We start from the raw sequence: 19631 nt of genomic DNA on the forward strand, positions 1-19631 counted from the left end.
TCTCAAGTATCAAATTTGGGAAATACTCTAGGCAAGCAACAACAGAAGGGGACACATCTTTTCCTTTCCCTATCTTCTTGGTGGCCAAAGTAAAGTTACACAATTTAACTATAAAAAAATACCAGTTTAACAAAATAATGAGACACTGAAAACAAAAACTCGAAAAATAGAAGTTATTTTAAATTTGAGGATTTCATGAAACGAGACTAAAAAAGTAAACTGACAAAACAATCCATTGAATTAGAAAACAATCCATTGAATTAGATAACAATCCATTGAATTAGATAACAATCCATTGAATTAGATAACGAAAGCAACTGAAAAAAACTTCATTTCAACAATTAGAAGAAAATTGCTCTTTGCACTGATCTGATGATGATTACTGATGAGTAAATTTTTCTGCATTTCATGGTCTCCACCTCTATGCAAGAAGTAGATCATTTTAAGCTAAAAAATATTCCATGGGAATGTATTTTTTTCTTGTACAAATGAGAGTCGAAAACTTTTCAAATGAAAACTTTCTAAACGTAAATAATCTTTCCGTTAAAGAGCTTGAAAATAAAATCTCTAATAAAGTTATAACTACTTTTTAAAAAAATGAGTTTAAAAAAAATGCTTAAAAAATAATTGTCAGAAGTTTAAACTTTAATCGTAAAATCTTTTCATTGCCTGTTTCCAAAATCTAAAACTGATAAAAAAAAAAATCATTAAAAAATTATGCAGTTGAGAGCTTCTTACTTCTGCAAATGATCAAAGGTATGAAGTTGTACGCTATCAAAGAAATCCATAAATTGCTTGTAACCACTTACCTGCTTTGACTTAGGAAGAAGATCAAATACGAAGAAGATCATGAGTGTTTCTAAATCTTACCCAAACGATTTATTGAGTAAGTCTGTCTCTGAGGTTTAAAACCTACAACTAAAAGGCTTTCAATTAATAAAACAAAGTCCTTTAATAGATAAACAAGTGACGTCATTTATGCCTATCCTTTTATCTTTTTATTATCAAATCAATATATAAAACCAGTTTTAATATACTTGCTATAAAAATCAAGTATGGAAAACTCATTCATGGAAAGCACGTTCTAAAAAATCATCGAATCACATCCAAAACACTCGAATATTTTTTTAATAATAGTTAGAATTGACAACAACAAGAAAGCCAAACTAGCTTTTATACATTTCTCTTATCATTTTTATACTATCACATCAAATTATTGCTATATTATTATATTTCAATGACTTTGAAGTATTTAAAAAAACTTCTTTAAGTTTTAATAAACAACAAAATATTCGCAACAAAAAACCCTAAATAAAAATGAAAATCATTCCGCTTTTTTCACGTTTTCTGTTTTAAAAGAAAGTTGTCTCTTTCTTTTTAAAATTACTTAATATTTCATTTCATAGCTCTTGTATTATTTACACATTTTACATATTTAGAAATATTTAAACAATCAAAAGTATTTCATATCACTCACTTCAACTTTTTCAAGTTTTCAATGTTATAAAAACTTTCTTGTATTACATATACTTTTCACATATTTACGCTTGCATTTATTTTTTATCTAACATATGAAACATATCTCGTGATGATTATTTTAAACACTTCGATGTTATAAAAAGTTGAAATTCAAATTGAAGCTCAAATCACAAGATCTCCAACAAATTGAAGTTTCACATTCATCTGAACAAGAAGAAGCATATTTATATTATCATTAATATTTATCTATTTGCAATTTCTATTGACAATCAATTTTAAGATTTTCAAAACTCAATAACCCACGTATTATTTTGTATAAAGAAGAGATCAAAACAAATAAAAAGATCACAAATCAATTCAAAATTTATTTTTCACTTCTTAAGTATTTATTAAACAATTATATAAAATGAGAAACACCCAATTAAAATGTTTTCAAAATTTTGTTGGGTTTCAATTAATAGAAATTCGAATAAGTCAGCCAATCAGAAGCTTAGTCAAAAGCATCAGTAGAGTGCGCTATTTCTTTTTAAAGTCGCGTGAGGTTTTTCATGCTAAATAATATACTTTTAAACTGAGATAAAAACATTTCTGTTTCTATTTTTTTGCTGCAACAACAAAAAAATGTTGAAAAGTATATGAAAGTATGACAATTTAAAGCGGTAACAGTCGATTAAAATTGTCAAAAAGTTCGGAAAATATATCAAAAAATTTTCACACCAAAAAATACCGTATATATACCTCAGACGCATTTCTTTTATCGTCATCGTTTTGTAAACTTCTTATTTATTTTTGAGAAGAAAAAAATATTAAAAAATTACTCTTATGTCACTCAAAAAATCAAAGCCATTGCGTCAGAGGAACTTTTCATCGTGTTTTCCCTAAAATCTTAACATACAGAAACTCTGCTCCAAATCGATTTTAACAACTACAAGTTACGTAACAACAAAATCTTAAACACTTCCTTCACATCGTTCGTTAAGAAATTATATAAAACAAGAAAATGAACGAAGAAGTTGGCGATCTTCATCAATGAAACAACTCAAGCTCCTGTGGCGATGCTCTCATTCCGAAAACGTCCGTTTACTCACAGATTTTTTAGAAAAACTTAACCAGGAGGAGGATTTAGTTGTAAATTGAAAACTCGAACTTAGGTTTGTGCGTTCTATTATTATTAACATCATTACTATTGAGTTTAATGCAGTTAATCCCATGACTAATACATTTATTATTGTTGTTATAATTATAACAATAGCAGTAACAGTAGAAGTAGCAGTAGCAGTAACAGTAGCAATAGTTTTAGCAGTAGCAGTAGTAATATTGATGATAATAATAATAGTAATAATAGTAATAACAAAAATAATAATCTTTCAAGCTCTTTACATCACAAATAAAGAGAGTGATTGGAGGATTGCTTTAAAAAAAAAAGATTCATAGGAAGAAAGATGAAAGAATTTAATTTACTTCTACATCCCAGTTATTTATAGTAATAAAAAGGTGAATCTCTTTTTTTTTTGCAATAAAATCTTTTAATGGAAATTACAACACACCTTTAGACTTTTATAAATAATAGAGATAGATAATAAAGAATAAATGTCTCAGTTCCAGCAAGAAAGCAGGCTCTAGTTCTAATCATAAATAATTTTATTTTTTAAAATAAAGGTTAAAAATAAAATAAATCATTTAGAACTTTGCTTTAAATAATACTGATATTTTCATGTTTAATGTTAAAAAAAAATGTATTTATGTATGCATTCAAAATGCTTTTTCATTAATACTTTTGATATTTTTTATTTAGTAGAAAACTTTGAATTGAGTTTGTTCTTAAAAGTTTAATCTGCAAATTATTTACTTAATTTAAATGCAAACCATTAGAATATTACTTAGTATACTTTAAATTAGTTTAAATTTGACAAAATGTTTTATTAAAAGTCTTTAGTTTAAAAAAATATATTTTAAGAGAAAGTTAATAGAAAATCATAAAAATATAATTAAAATAAATCGGACAATAGTAAAATTTCATCCAAAACTTAGGAGGTGCTTCTGCTACCTAAGTAAGAATCCGATAATTTCGGATCGGATTGCAGTCCAAACCGATATTATTTTTGCGGATTTATACGGATTCACAATAAAGAATCCTTTTGAAATAAGATTCATTTTTATATATAATATACAATGAAACGAAATAATTTCCATGTTAAGAAATAAAAAAAGTCAAATCACACTGAAAGTTAATCATTTTCCAAATTCATTTCCAGGCCACTCAATGTCTTGAATTTTGCTGAGTTGCTTAGTGTTTTCTTTCATATATACCAACATCTCAACCTTTGAGATTGAAATATTGGTTTTTTTAGAGTTGTATATACTCCCTGCTGTTGAGAAAACTCTTTCAGATGTTGATGATGCAGCAGGTATATAGGGTTTTTTTCTGGCCAACGTTGATATTATTGGGTAAATATACTGGTTTTGTTTCCAGAATTCCAGTACAATTGTATTTGCTGGAACTGGTTTTGCATTCAAATACTCCTCAATTTCAGCTGAAATGCCTTTGTTGAAGCTTGATTTACCAGCAGGATTAATCTAACATGCATCAAACACTTTCTTCCTCAGTTGTTTAGTGAAATCAAACTTGTCATCATCTTCATCATCCAACATGGAAGGGGAAGGAGTGCTTTGGCTAGCCAAAGTTTCTTTTTTTGACAGTACTTCCCTAGCTTTCTTTACTGCAGTTTTGACTACTTCAAATTTTTTCCCCTCATTCACAAAGCACATGACCTTACTGTAAGGATCTACTTGTTCCTTGATGAATGTAAAAAGGAGAGGAATGTATTTTGTAGATATATTCTTTGCTGTAATGGCTCTGAATTAACCGTTGGCTGCAGTTTTCATCATCCGGGTTAATGCGTCAGTTTCTACAATAGAAAATGGTTGAGTGTCCTCAATCACCCATTTAGAAATTTCAACAACAGTTCTTATTTTATTGATGTCAGTAACTTCCCATTCAGGTTTGGTAGCCTGTTTTCTGCCTTGCCGTGTCTGTGTGTTGGAAGTGCCACAAGTTCCACTTGGTCCAGGCTGTGGCGATGCTGGTGTATCTTTTTGTTTCTGTGGACATCTCCTCTTTTTTCCTCTTTCTTGTGTTAGTTCAAAATCTGAATCTTCAGAGGCAAGCTCATCAAAAATGTCTGGTTTTGATGATTTTTGCTTGTCTTACCTTTCTAATTGTTTATATAAATTCAAGTGGACTCTTTTCAAATGGTTCCTTAAAGGACTTGTGGTGCTTTCATTGATTAAGTATATTTTGCCACAGGCTTTTATTTTTGCCTTGTTTTCCTCTACATTGTTGAAGAATTCCAAAATATTAGATAGCTAAGGCATCTGAAAAGAAACAAAAAAGTGAAATAACAAAAAAAAAAAAAAAAAAAGAAACGAATCGGATTATTTTTCGGATGAAGTTTGCCAGATCGGATAGGACGAATATTTCGGGTTATTTATTGGATTTAAATTCTACAAAAACGGATCAGATTAAAAATTCGAAAGCACGGATCAAATTACATTTTCGGTTAGCGGATGTTTTATTTAAATATATCCCTCTATATTGCCTTAATAAAACGTGATAATTTTTGATGCATGCAAATAGTTTCCGAAAAAAAACTAATTATTTGAAAGTTATTTGAAAATTTTCCTTAATATTCGATTAATAAAAAATGATATTTTAGAGGCATGTATAAAGTTTTCAATAAAAAAACTAATTATTTAAAGGTTATTTGCCTTTAAATGTTGAAATGAAAGTAACAATTTTTCAAACTATACTTTATCTCTATTTCTATTTTTATTTCTATTTCTATTCATATTTAAATAGAAGAAATATAATAATGTAAACTTTATCAGACCAATCCACTAATTGAAGCAATCCGCAAAGCGAAAATTATTTCAATCCGCAAAGCGAAAATTATTTCAATCCGCAAAGCGAAATTCGATTTGAGCAAATGAATTCGATTTACAAAAAGAAAAAAAATCCGCAAAAATTCCGTTCGAAAAATTTTAAATCAAAATAATATAATAATGGTTCATCGTAATAGATGTAAGTGAAGAATAGTAGACTGTTGATTGGCTAAACGAATTGTTGTAGGTTAAGATTTCCAAATAGGACTGGTTGAAAATAAAAAAGAAATCCACTATTTATATGACGCGCACATAATAAAAATGTAATTTTTTTGGACCGCACCATTTAATAGTGACACGAACGGAACGCGATTGATATAATTCGCTAAGCCAATTAAAGTTAAATTGATTCGTAAAAATTTTTCGGATCAATCATCCGAGTATCAAAGAGAATCTGCAAAATAAAAATCCGTTAGTAGTTTGTAAATTAATTTTCAGATTATGGTTTGTAAAATATTTAACAATCGGACTGTTTTTATTCGCAAAATAAGTCGGATTGACTTTTTGCGGATTTTACGAACCAAATCGCTGGTGCCTGGAAATATGACATGCTTCTGCTACCTAATTAAGAATAAAAGATTCTACTCAAGGGAAAATGAGAATCGTTAAAGTTGTCGATACAATCAGTGGGATCAAGGTTTCAATTTAGAAATAAACTCTCGTCCATCTGGCATTTGAGACTATTGTGTTAAAAGTTTGTATTTAAAGAAAGCAAGTGTAGTTTAAGAAAGTTTTAATATGATATATTTTTTTAAGTTTAATATAAAATCACTCAAAAGTTTGTAATTTTAAAAACTTTATAAAAAGATTTGAATATTAGCAAATCAACAGAAAAGACCAGGAAAAGAGAAAGTTTGTTTTACAAAAACTAAGAAGAACTTACGGATAAATCACTGAGTGAATATCCAATTTGTAGGCTTGGACAAGACATAAGACATTACAAACTTGACCCATCAGAATTTATAAAAATTAAACTTTAATTGAACAAAAGAATTATGAAGATCTTGATGAATAATTGTGGTCGCAACCTCATCAGAAAGTAGGGAAGGGTATCAGACATCCATGTGGAAAGTGAGATAAAATCTCCTGGACCTCATACAATCAAAAGTTAAAAGATTTGCACTGAGAGTTATATCTTCAGTGTTTTTAAAACACAATTTTTTTTTTCCGAAAAAGAGATCCTTCAATGCCAGTTGATCTGCATCCGAAACAAACACCACCGAAGGAAATTTCTAACGCCACATTTTTCAACATTAAAAAGAAAACAGATCCTTTAATGACAGCTATAGATTGTATTATGACTTGAAATTTAGGGCTCGGAGGTGTTGAATCTGATGCATCAAAGACCATTAAGAATAAATCCTTCTTTCTTGAGTTATGCAAATCAGACAAATGAATTTCAGCGCAGTTATAAGATAGATACTATATATTCTAAAGATTGCATCATGTATTCTAAAGATTGCATCATGTATTCCAAAGATTGCATCATGTATTCTAAACATTTTGAAGTCACAGAGCATGTTTTTCAATAAAATTTATTTGAACATAAATTTTGACTTTTAAGTTACGGATTATCTAGGTTACAAAAAAAGAAGTTTTTGAACTAATCGCAAACGCTGCAAAGTTTTAAGTTCTTATTATCTTAAAGTTTGTGAACCATGGAAATTAGTTGAGGAGGTAAACATTGCATCATGAGTTGCATCATGAGGTTGGAAATAGAAGGTGGGTTCTTTTTAAAAATATTGATGAACATTTTTGATCCAGAGTCTTTAGCAGACTATAGAAACTTTAAGCTTACTGGCATCAATAAAGTACAAATTTTTGGTAACTGTACATGCAATAACAAGTTAGCAAGAGCAGCTTCAAGTTAGGAAGATTTATTGAGATTTTAGGAAGATTTATGGAGATTTATTGAGCAATGAAGTTCTGTGGCAGTAAATCTCAAAAATAAAACAGTATAAAGTCTAAATGATTGGCATCGAAAGTATGTTGAAGACGGTCATTAATAAAAGAACATGAAGATTTGAACATGAAGACTTGCAAAAATGTTATTGGCCCATGACAAAAAAAATGTTATTGGCCCCATGTTTGCTCCAAGAAAACTCTGATGATTGACATCGTACCGACTCCTGAACTGCATTTATTTGAGCATATAGTGACTCAGGTGGATTCAGGATATCATAGTGGCTAAAGAGCATTAAAGTTTCATGTATCCTTGTATACACCCAGTGGCGGAACTACTGGACGCAGGACCCTGCGTTGCGGGGGGGGGGGGCCTATCAGCTATAGGGGGCCCTCATATAAAAAAAATTATACTCTCAATAATATTTATACTATAAAACTCTTTTCCGCAGGTATAGTGGGCCCTAAAATATAAAACTTGGATAAAAAAAATGTCATCCATCGTATTAAAATATATTGTTCAAAAATTTATTTTTGTATTGGAGTGCGTAGTTTACATTTAAACGAAAAGTTTTGACCTTTTTAAAATTGCATACGCAATTGAGAAATAAAGTACGATTATCAGCTGCGAACTGCCAGATGTTATTGTATAGTTAATTTTTATACCGTTATGTTGTGTTTGTGTATGAATTAGACAATTAGACTGAATTCGGTAAAAGTAATAATTTGTTGCGTATAAATTTTTTTTTAACTGTAAGAAGTTCTTCAATTTATAAGTTCTTAGTTGCATATTCAATATTTTTAAAATATAAACAATATTATTTATGTCGTTGCATATCAAGGATAATGATTCTATAATCCTTGTTGCATATACAAATTAACTTTGAAATGTATGTTCTCATTTTCAATTTTATATTAAATCTTCCGTTGTATTAAGTTAACTTTTCATTTCTTATTTTATCTGAATTACTAGTCTCCAATTTATTTAATCGTGTTACGAATAATAAAGTATTGTTGCACGAGAGTTTATTACTTCACTGATATATTTAATAAAAGGTAATTAATAAATTTGTAATAATTAAAAATTTTACAACAGGTACTGAATTTATAAATTTGTAATAATTTAGATTTTGACTCATAATAATGGAAAAGAAATTAAGTAGTACAAGCGGTGCAGCAAAAAGAAGAAAGTTAAAAGAAACAAAAGCTACTTTAGCTAAATTGCCGAAGCTAACAACGTTTTTGAAACCAATCGAAAAGCGAGCGGAAACGGAAGTGGAAAGTCAAAGCTCTGCAGAAGTGGTATGTATAAATCAGTCAGTAGAACATGATGATATCGAAGAAAACATTGCTACTGGTAATAAAAATGTGAACGAAGAAGATGTGAATAGGTCTCCGAGAAACCACCGAAATGAAGACCAGGAAGATTCAAACTCTGATACGAATGACGCCATTGAACAAATTAATTTAGAAAAATCAAGTGAATTATTTTCTACTGACATTGCAAATTTTCATGGTAAAATACTAACAAAAGATATTAAGAAAATAATTGTATTATCGGAATCGTGTCGGCCAAAAGGTCCTTTTATACGCGACCCCTTGCAAGAAAACCGTAGGTTTTCCAAGAAATATTTTAAAACTACCACAAAATATGGATCTATAGAAAGAATGTGGCTTTGCTATTCCCCAAAACTTGATGCCGTTTATTGTGAGCCTTGTTGGCTTTTCTCAGAAGAACGAAAAGCAAAGGATAACTGGCGTGAGCATGGTGTCAGAGATTGGCGTGGTCTTTCTAAAAAAATTAAAATTCACGAAAATAGTCAACAACATATATTTGCTTGTTGCATTTATGAAAAATGGCGACATAATGAAACAATTGATAAAAATATAGAAGAACAAATACGATACCAATCAAATTTTTGGGTGCAAGTCTTAGAGCGGATAGTAAATATAACATTAGCACTTTGTAAAAATTCTTTGGCTTTTCGTGGTCATCGTGAATCATTTGACAATGAATATAATGGTAATTTTTTGACCCAAGTTCAATTTTTAGCTAAATATGATAATGTTATGAAGCAAGTTTTGAGTATTCCAAATGGATCTATAAAATATTTAAGCCATCAAATTCAAAATGAAGTCATACATTGCCTTGCAACACATTTAAAAGCCACTCTTACTGCTGATATTAATAGTTCACCTTTTTATTCAATTATAATGGATACAACACAAGATATTACTAAAAGAGATCAGCTCAGTCAAGTATTTAGATACGTAAAAATTATTAAAAATGAAAAAGATGAAGCCACACTCTAAAAAAAAATCCGTTGAATACAACGAATTGGGTAACAGATCAATCCGTCGCTATTGCACCAACGGCTTTTCCGTTAAGTTAACGGATTAAAGTTTTAACGGATTGAAGTCCGTTGATATTTTTTCGATAAAACAATCCTTTTAAATTAAGGAGTTATTACGTCAGTGCATCAAATTATCCACTGTTTTTATTCAGTTAAAATAACGTTATTGTAGGGAATAATCAGTTAAAATCATTCCATTATAATTAAAGATGAATTAAGCCACATAGCATTGTAATTTGATAATAAAATAATCCTTACATTTTTAATATTTCGATTATTTAATTATGATATTCTTAATACACATTGGTTCTTACCATTATAAATGTAATAATTACCACCCATCCGATACAAGCAGTACTAATTATACAAACTACTATGGTTGGGAGAAATATAGTGCTCAATTTGTTAGCAAGCTTCAAATACTCTTTAACTGGACATTGAAAACTAATCAAATTTTGTAATAATGTAATTCAGTACACAAACTTTAAATTACAATCAAAATAGTTTTTAAATATATTTTTAATAGTCATTATATTTGAGGTTATAAAACATCTGTATAAAACACACACACACCCATATACACAATAGATGTTTAAACTAAACCAATTGTTAACAAACTAGGTTTTAGGTTTTAACGCTGCTGTTCTTAGTACATGTTTAACACTTCAATTCCAGCAACGTGTTGTCAATTCCTAAAGATAAATATAAAATAAAATACAATAAAGAAAATACGGAACCTAAATGATATAAATAGTATGAAATGAAAATAAAATTTTACTAAGTACCTTTAAGAAATATTGCTATTTCTAATTCCTGATTTATAAATTGATAATAGAAATTTTTTTATTTTATTTATTTCCGATACCATTTTCTAAAGATAAAGTTCAATGCAACAACTAAATAATATCTTTAATAAAAATGTGTAACAAAAGATAATCTTATCTGATAACTGAAAGGTTCTATAATTTCCACATACTTCAAAACCTCTCAGGAACAAAATAAAAAAAAGGTCTCCAACTTAAATAACAATAAATTAAAACAAAAATAAATAAGCTCACCAAAAGAGATCCAAATAACAATATCAGAATTTCAATTTCATACCGCATCCCTTGTGTCTAAGTAGTAAATTCTAAACGAATATAAACAAGGCATACATAAACTTAGTTGTACCTAACCTAAATAGATATCCCTATCAAAAGAAATGCAAATCAAAATCTAATTTTTAATTTTACAACTAATTTAAACTTACAGCGTGATATTGCATACCATGTGTCTAAAATAGCAAATTAAAAGGATATAAACAAGCCATATAAAGATAATTGTGTAACTAACCATTTAGTTTATACTGAAACTGTGTAACTACAAAAAAGCTGGCAAATTAAACTTATTGCAACAAACCTTTTATCTATGATGTAAATGTGATTTAAAGATCCTGTAAACAAAAAATATTGTTAACAACTCATTTTTTACAGTATTTGTCTGATGTAACTGACAAATTTATTTTTAAAAAAATACAATAACAAGGAACAGATATCTGTAATACTTGAACATGATTAAACCATTGTAAGCTGATGTCCATGTAAGTCCTTAACTTGCTTAAACTACATATTAAAGCTAAAAACATATAAGATAATAATACAAATATTAAAAATAATAACACATCTATATATTTTTTTATAGTTAAATGATTATAGAAAAAAAAATTCAAAACTTTATTATTTTTTATGTAAAGTACTTCAATATGCTGACAAATAAAACTCTAACAAACAAGATTTAAAAAATAATTTATCAAAAGAATATCTTTTGATTTTTTTTTTTTTAAATTAATATATATATATATATATATATATATATATGTATATAAATATATATATATATATATATATATATATATATATATATATATATCAATATATTTTGTGTTAAGGATATTACAAAAAACACAGGTCATTGAAAATAGTAATTCACTAATAAAACGCAATGACCTAAATAATATAAAGAAAAGACAAGAGAAAAACATAAGAAATAAACTAGTCACATAGCAAAAGTAGAACTTTACAAAAATTTATAAGTAACACTTATAAAACAGACTTTTAAAAGAGTTAAAATATAGGTCAAATAGTTATTATAATGTATTCACATATACATACATATATACACATATACACAAATAAGAAATTATAATATGTACATAAACATAAAGAAAAAAGTTATAGAGGTAAAGAATAAAGTTAAGCGTAACTTTTTAGGTAAAAATGATAGAGTGACGTTAAGAACAGATTCTTGGATCTAAGGATAAAATCTGTTTTTAGGGTGAACGGAAGAGTGTTCCAAGAAAGGATACCCTGATATGTAATGGAATTTATTCCATGTTTAGTTGCCTGTTTTATTTATATATATATATATATATATATATATATATATATATATATATATATATATATATATATATATATATATATATATATATATATATATATATATATATATATATATATATGTATATGTATATATAAATATAAATATATATATATATACACATATATACACACACAGACACACACAGACACACACACACACAGACACACACGCATCTCATGAGGAATTATTGTTGAATGCTGGTTTTCATAATGTTTTCTTATTTTTATGAAACTAATGAAAACTCTATTGCATTTATCAAAAGTGCATTTGACTTCTGAACCTCTCGAAGTCAATCCATGTAAATTTCGAAAATGAGAAAAAAGGATATGTAATGATGAAAAACATAATCTACAGAGGAAGCACTTCGTAATTTCTTTCGGAAACCATTTTTAAAAAAATTTTTATTTCAACGGATTTTGTTATTTTATCCGTTGATTAATGGAATTTCGAAGATTACGTAATTTGTTAACTTGATTCCGTTAATTTTGCTGTTTTTGGAAACGAATTACTTCGTTAATTTAACGGAGACACGCAATCCGTTACTTTTTCTAACGGAATGTTTTTAGAGTGCACATCAATTGAAATTAAAGAAGTTTTCTTGGGATTCACGGAAATATATAACCACACTGCTGCTGGACTACATGAAGAAATTTTAAATCTGTTAGAAAAACATCATATAAAATTAAGTAACTGCAGGGGTCAAGGTTATGATGGTGCGAACGTCATGAATGGGATATAAAATGGGGTTCAGGCCCTTTTTAAGAAAAATCAACCAAATGCTATGTATATGCATTGCGCAGCTCATAATTTAAATCTTGTTATTAACGATGCGGTTAAATGTTGTGTTGAAGTTGCTTCATTTTTTGTAATGCTAGCATAAACAGGTGGGATCTACTATCCAAATATACAGGAGAATCACAAATAACATTAAAAAGGTTAAATCCAACGCGATGGGCAGGACGATATACTTCTCTTTTCGCCGTTAAAATTCGCTTTCTTGATATAATGAAAGCTCTTTCCGAGATATCAATAACAAGTACAAAACGTGAAGAACGCGAAGAAGCAGTACGAATACAAAAAAATATGAGCAGTTTCGAATTTGTTTTTTTATGCGTGCTTTTGTCTAAAATCCTTAATGAGGTACATATACCATCAAAATTGCTGCAAACTAAAAATTTAGATCTTACGGCAGCTTCAGGTTCTCTAGAAAATGCCAGCAAAAATTTAAAACAATATAGAAAGATGTTTGATTCAGCAAAACTTGAAGCGGTAGAAATAGCGACTACGTGGCAGATTCCTGCAATATTTTTTCAAAAAAGAAGAAAAATTGTGATAAGGCATTTTGACGAATTATCTACAGATCACCGTTTTGATAGTAGTGAGGAAATTTTTCGCATCAATATTTTTACAAAAATTTTGGACGTCGTTATCAACCAACTCGACAATAGATTTAAAGGAATGCAAGAAGTGGTACAATTATTTTCCTGCATCCATCCAAATAAATTAATGGTAATGAAAGAACGTGAGATCATAAGCTGTGCAGAAGCCATTCAGAGAAAATATAGTGAAGATATAACAACTGAATTTCCGCTGCAAATGGTTATGGTAAAGTCAATGCTACACGATGAAATATCAAAAATATCATCTATACGTGAATTGGCTGACCTTTTAATAGTAAAATTGTCAACTATAGCTAAAAGCGTTCCACAAGTGATAACAGCATTGTTATTGTTTCTTACATTACCTGTTACTGTTGCATCAGCTGAACGTTCTTTTTCGAAACTTAAAATAATAAAAAATTATTTACGAAATACCATTGGTAAAGAACGTTTAAGCGACCTTGCAATAGTTTCTATTGAGGCAAAAGCGGCTGGAAAAATGGAAATGAAAAACATCATTACCGATTTTGCCAATATGAAATCAAGGAGGAAAGTTTTCACTATTTAAGTTCGGTTAAGTTTTAGTTTCGTTTTGAAGTTATCTTTATCTTTATTTAATTTTTTGTTTTTAAATATGATATATGAAATAAATATCTATTTAATATGTGAAGCTTTATTTTTTTTAAAAAAAACATTCTTTTGCGGGGGGGGGCCCAAATTTTGAAGTTCCGCCACTGTATACACCTATGTTTATACAATAAATATTCATATACCACATGTACCATCTTATACACCCTGTATATCCACTATTTAAAACACTCTTACACAAGGTGTTTCATTAAAAAATCTGCTAATTCTCTTGAGATGTGGTATTTATTTTGTTTTCAGCTGTTTCCTTGTCAGGTTGACCACGTAATTGTTTGAAGGAAAAAACTGACAATCAACTTACAACCTCTAAATTGATGCAGTGTATATTCTTTATCTTCTTAGAAGTGGTTTATCTTAAAAACAGTTTTCATGCTAATTCTGACTTTGATTTGACTAAAGAATTTTAAGCAGTGATTTCTGACTATCAGAGATGCTCTCTCCAGTGGCGTTGCGTGAGAAAATTCCAGGGGGGGGAGAACCTTATTTTTCCCAACTGCTTAACATAGTTTTCACAACTGTTTTTTATAATTTAAGAATTCAAAAAATCAATTTTTGTCCTATTTACAAAATCTACTGATTGTTATACTACATTGCACTCACTTTCATGAATTGTCAATTATCAGTATTTATTGACTTCTTTTAACAAAACATAGCTTCCTTTACATTTATACAAAATATTCAATTCAAAAAACGTCTAAAGGTTTTACCCATTCATAGTGAAACTGTATCAGTCCAAAAAAATGTTACAATTTACAAATCCAATAAACTTTACAAACCATTTTGGCAGCATATATAGCAGTTTAAAATTTTACGGAAATGAATTAGTACAAAGGAATATGGAAAATATTATTTTATTTCAAAACTTATACGCACAATATTTTATCATCACTATCATTTTTTGTCTACTGTTTGACTTTAATATGACGTTTCTTCAATTGAACCCATCGTTTAACAAGATGTTCGGGGTTAACTCCTTTACAAAGTTCTTTTTCGCACTTTAGTAGCATGAGGCTATCCAATCTCTCGTCACTCATTGTTGTTCTCAGATGTGATTTTACAATCTTGAGTTGACTGAATGAACGCTCATTTGATGCTACACCATAAGCAGCTGTGATTACAAAAATGCATAATTTATGGGCTTGTTTCAGTATATCCTTTAACTTCACAACATGGTACAAAATGTCTTGCAGCGTCTTAGCTGGTGTTCTTGATGACTTAAAATCTTCATGACCTTCTTCTAAACAGATATCTATCAAAATTTCCATCTGGCTTTTCAGCACATGAACGTCTGGAATATGATCCTTGTATCCAGGAGGAAAAAGTTTGTTTGCTTTTGTTAAGTTTTCAATACTCAAATTATCCTTATTTAAAGGAAAACTAAAAATTTTGGTGATAGGGGCAAATATTTCCTTTAATGCTGCCGAGTTTTCTGTTAAACCCATGGCTAGAGAGTCTATGACCTCTTTGAATTCTTTCCGGTAAAAAGCTTTCATCTCCATTGCTATTAATCTATGGTGTCGTTCGTAATCATTTTCTGCATCAATGTGTAATTTCCTAGAAAATATTACTGCACTTTCAATCAAATTATTCATAGCATCTGTATCGTTACTGATATTTTGTATGTTCTTGGCAGTACTTTCAATTACATTTATACTGTCGATAACATTGAAGTTTGGACTTTCTAAGATTTCTGTTAATATTTTTATCTTCTCAATGATATTCTTCATGAAGAAAAGAGTAATAATGAAATCAAAAAATGTTACTTTTTTCAGAAGTCCCATTGCCTTAGTTCTTGTGTTAGTATCAAAAATCTTATTATTTGAGATGCTCTGAAGAAGATCAACAACCTTCTCTAAACACTGATTTAAAGCCTTAACAGATTTTGCTCGTGCGGTCCATCTTGTTCTAGACAGGTTTACAAGCTGTAGTGCACTGTCAATGTCTTCCAGTTTTTCTTTTAAATGACTAAATCTTTTTGTGCTTGATGTGAAGAAAACATGCAACTGTTCGAGGACATTAAACAATTCTCGTATTAAAGTATTAACATTGCATGCATGTTCAAGAGCAGTGTTTGTTCTGTGGTCTTGACAAGGTATGTAGGGTACATTATGGCCAACTTCTTCTGTTATATACTTTTGTACTCCTTTAAATTGTCCAGACATTGAACTCGCGTAATCATACGACTGAAAAGCCATCTTTGATGTGTCAATGCCTTCTTTATGTAAAGAAGACAAAATTAGCTCAGCCATCCCTTTTCCAGTCTTATCAGTGCATTCAACGGATTTTAAAAGCCTTTCCCGAATCTCACCGTTTTCACTGGCTGTTCTCACAACTATACTCATTATGTCCTTATGTGACATATCGGGAGTAGTGTCGGCCATCACGGAAAAAAAATTGGAGCTATTAATTTCTTCTATGATCTTTCCCTTTAATTCAGTTGCAATTAAACTAATCATTTCATTTTGAGACGATGGACTTGTGTATGTAACTCTATATGGACGAAGGGCTCTATCTTCAATCCAGGCTTTAAGTGTGGGATTGTGGCAAGAGATTAGATTCACTACTGCAACAAAGTTACCTTGATTAGCACTGTCCGATTCCCTAAACGCTAGCCCTTGGCTTCCTAAAGTCTTGCATGTATCAATAAGAATTTCAACAGTTTTTCTATTCTGTACCTCTATTTTTTGCTCTTCTATAAGAGCAAGTCTATTGGATTTATCAATAAGGTGATCTATATGACCTTTTTTCATAAGAAAGTGACAATATTCACTTAATGCAACTTTATGTGCTTGAGAGGTAAAGTGTGCCTGAAGCTTTCCAAGTTTTTCTTTCCCATAGCTTTTCATCTTGGACCAAGATCTTACCCCAACATTTATCCAAGCATCTTCAGTTTTTCCCTTCTTTCCAAATACCTTAGGGAAAAGCCGGCAGACAAAACAAAATGTGGCATCCTTCTGGGTACTGTATTCTAAATGTTCAAACTCTTTGTACCACTGGGGATTAAATCTATTTTTACCGTCACTTGGGAAACTAGCAAGTTTTGGTTGGTGTGGTCCTAACTGGATTAAATACGATTTTTGATTATCTGTAATTGTATGTGGACGTAATCCTGGGTCATGGCTTATCAATGCTGATGAATCTGATTTGTCAATTATAATACTTTGAGCTTTGATATCGAGTTTTCTTAAAAAAGCATTTCCCATTTTCAAAACATTTTTTGACATTTCCACCACAGAACTTGTTGCATTTACAATTTCAACCGCAGCGAATTTTTCATTTACTAATTCTTCTTTACAGTATTTTTTATAAATGTCATTACAATCTTTAAGATTATCTATTAAAACACCCAAATTCCCCATGAGCAAAGTCCAACTTGTTGTTTCACTGCTTACTTCAGAAGTATCCAAGTTAATAATATTCATGTCATCCTTTTCATCTCGGTCAGGAAACTGGTTTAAATGATCTGATTTAGAATTTAGTTCTGTAAGTTTCTCTGCTTGTTCCTGGACTACAACATAACCCAAGTTTTCCCCTCTTGCATCATTATCTTGAATTTTTGAACTTGCATCCTCTTCAAATTTTTTATCAGAAGATGTTAATTCTTCTTCTATGGATATACTACATGTTGAAGTCGATGTTTCAATTATTATCAAGTCTAACTTTGTATGTTCACTACTTTGTATTTCATCATCCACTTCGACATCATCACCAGCATTCTGAGGTACCATTTTTCGTTTTTTTGAAGCTAAGGAGGCTAGAAAAGGATTCTCTGGGGCTCCCACTGTTTGTATATGAACCTTTCTACCACCATGAACGGATCTTTCATGACTGGTTTTATAGTCGTTGTTAAATACTGCTTTGCATACGCAACATTGTAATTTATATCTTTTGCTTTTCATAGTTAGTGCTGGAAAACAAATGCAGATACTATAATTTACCGTAATTTTTAACTGATTTAATGTTTATAAAAGTTATCACTCTTAATAAGTGTGATAACTTTTATAAACATTAAATAAGACAAATGTTGAAATCAATTCATGGAAATAAATATTCACGTTTCAAAGTAGAAAGTATGAAAAAAAAAAGAATAACTGCTTTTAGTCAAACATACAGCATAAACTTTCAGCTGCCATTTTTATTGTTGATAACAAAAAAAAAGTAGCGCGAAAAATAAAACAACGCGGAAATCAAAAGGGCTCTTCTTTATGACTCCACAATTTATTTCGTCTTGTGGAAAACAGCCATAAGTCGTTTAATAAACGTAAAGTATATTTGTCCAAGTCAAAAAAGAATTAGATGGATGATGGATTTTTGCAAACATTTTAATTTTATTTAACTAGAAAGTATTTTTTGATTTTATCACCTATTTCCCAACTGTCCCAACTCTCGGCAAGGAAATTCCCAACTTTTCTCTTTTTTAGATTCTGGGAGGGGGAGACTCCCCCCCCTACCCCCTCCAAGGCGACGCCCCTGGCTCTCTCTAACAAAATCAAAAATGCACTGCTTAAAATTCTTCCTTTTTAGACAAGTTTTATTTTAATTTCTTCTATTGCTAATATAAAATAATCTTTTTTTTTCGTTTATAAGCAGGTTCAAATGATGGATATTTTACGGATTTAATTCAAAAATTTGAATTGACTAAGTGCGACATATACTATGGCGCGATCGCTTTTAAGATTAATTTCACGACCATCCAAACGTGCAGACATTTAAACGATTCTGAAATTAATTATGCGTTCCACAAATCAAAATAATTATTCCAAAATAATTCCACCTTACGAAAATACTGCGTGATAATATATTGATATTTAGAGATTAAAAATATCGAAATAACATCATACAAACTGAGATCCATAATTTTAATCATAAACGCTCTGCTTTATTTTTTTCAACCTTTTAGTGAAAATTAACAATTAAATGATTGCATCAACTACTACGCATTAGCTACAATTAAGTTGTTGCGTCATGTAATGTTAACAACGATTAAACTTTTGAGTCGAATAATTTTCGCCACAATTAAACGTCTCGATTAGTATTAGCATCAACTAAATTATTTCGAATAGTATTATAAAATACGCATGCTTTTAAACAAAACAATCAATCAGATGATTATATGCAATGTAAGAACAAACTCTAACAAAGATACAGTGGAGAAAATAGAATTAACCTCACCATGTGCTGATCCAATATTTTTGTAAATCTGTAAGCAAGTTTGCGCGGTGCATCTTTTGTATCCACACATTTATTATATTTATTGTTAAAAACAACAACCTTCTAGATTATAATATAACATAATTAAATTGTGGTACATTTGAGAAAACCATAAAATGTATAATGCTTGGTATTTGCGGTAACAAATAGAATTAGCCTAGTCGATAATTATTTTCAGTTTACTTGTATATTTTGATCTGGTGATCCGTGCGTTGACGGTGCTATTAGAACCTTTTGATCTTCCATAAACTCCTCAATATGAGGCATAGGATGTATTACTGATTTAGTAGATGTC

The 19631-nt window shown here is 29.6% G+C and overlaps 1 protein-coding gene, 1 long non-coding RNA gene and 1 pseudogene across 2 annotated transcripts; 1 reads left to right on the forward strand and 2 right to left on the reverse strand.

Moving 5' to 3' along the window:
- Nucleotides 1-9393: 9393 nt before the first annotated feature.
- Nucleotides 9394-14045, forward strand: LOC149882563 (zinc finger MYM-type protein 1-like; annotated as a pseudogene).
- On the reverse strand, nt 10131-11437 carry LOC149882564 (uncharacterized). The gene is made up of 6 exons (XR_016444634.1): nt 11221-11437; nt 11076-11109; nt 10927-10950; nt 10736-10806; nt 10463-10548; nt 10131-10369 (listed from the first exon to the last, which is right to left on the reverse strand). It is a non-coding gene; the product is annotated as an uncharacterized LOC149882564 (long non-coding RNA).
- A 699-nt stretch (nt 14046-14744) lies between the features above and the next one.
- Nucleotides 14745-19222, reverse strand: LOC149882565 (zinc finger MYM-type protein 1-like). Its single transcript, XM_090065758.1, has one exon. The coding sequence runs from the start codon at nt 18022-18024 to the stop codon at nt 15028-15030; it is 2997 nt and encodes a 998-aa protein (XP_089921884.1). The 5' UTR covers nt 18025-19222; the 3' UTR covers nt 14745-15027.
- Nucleotides 19223-19631: the final 409 nt, after the last annotated feature.

This window comes from Hydra viridissima, unplaced genomic scaffold (assembly GCF_058129835.1).
Source record: "Hydra viridissima isolate aposymbiotic clone 2 unplaced genomic scaffold, HvirCarnegie_v1 scaffold_10, whole genome shotgun sequence".
NCBI classification, from domain to species: Eukaryota; Metazoa; Cnidaria; class Hydrozoa; order Anthoathecata; family Hydridae; genus Hydra; species Hydra viridissima.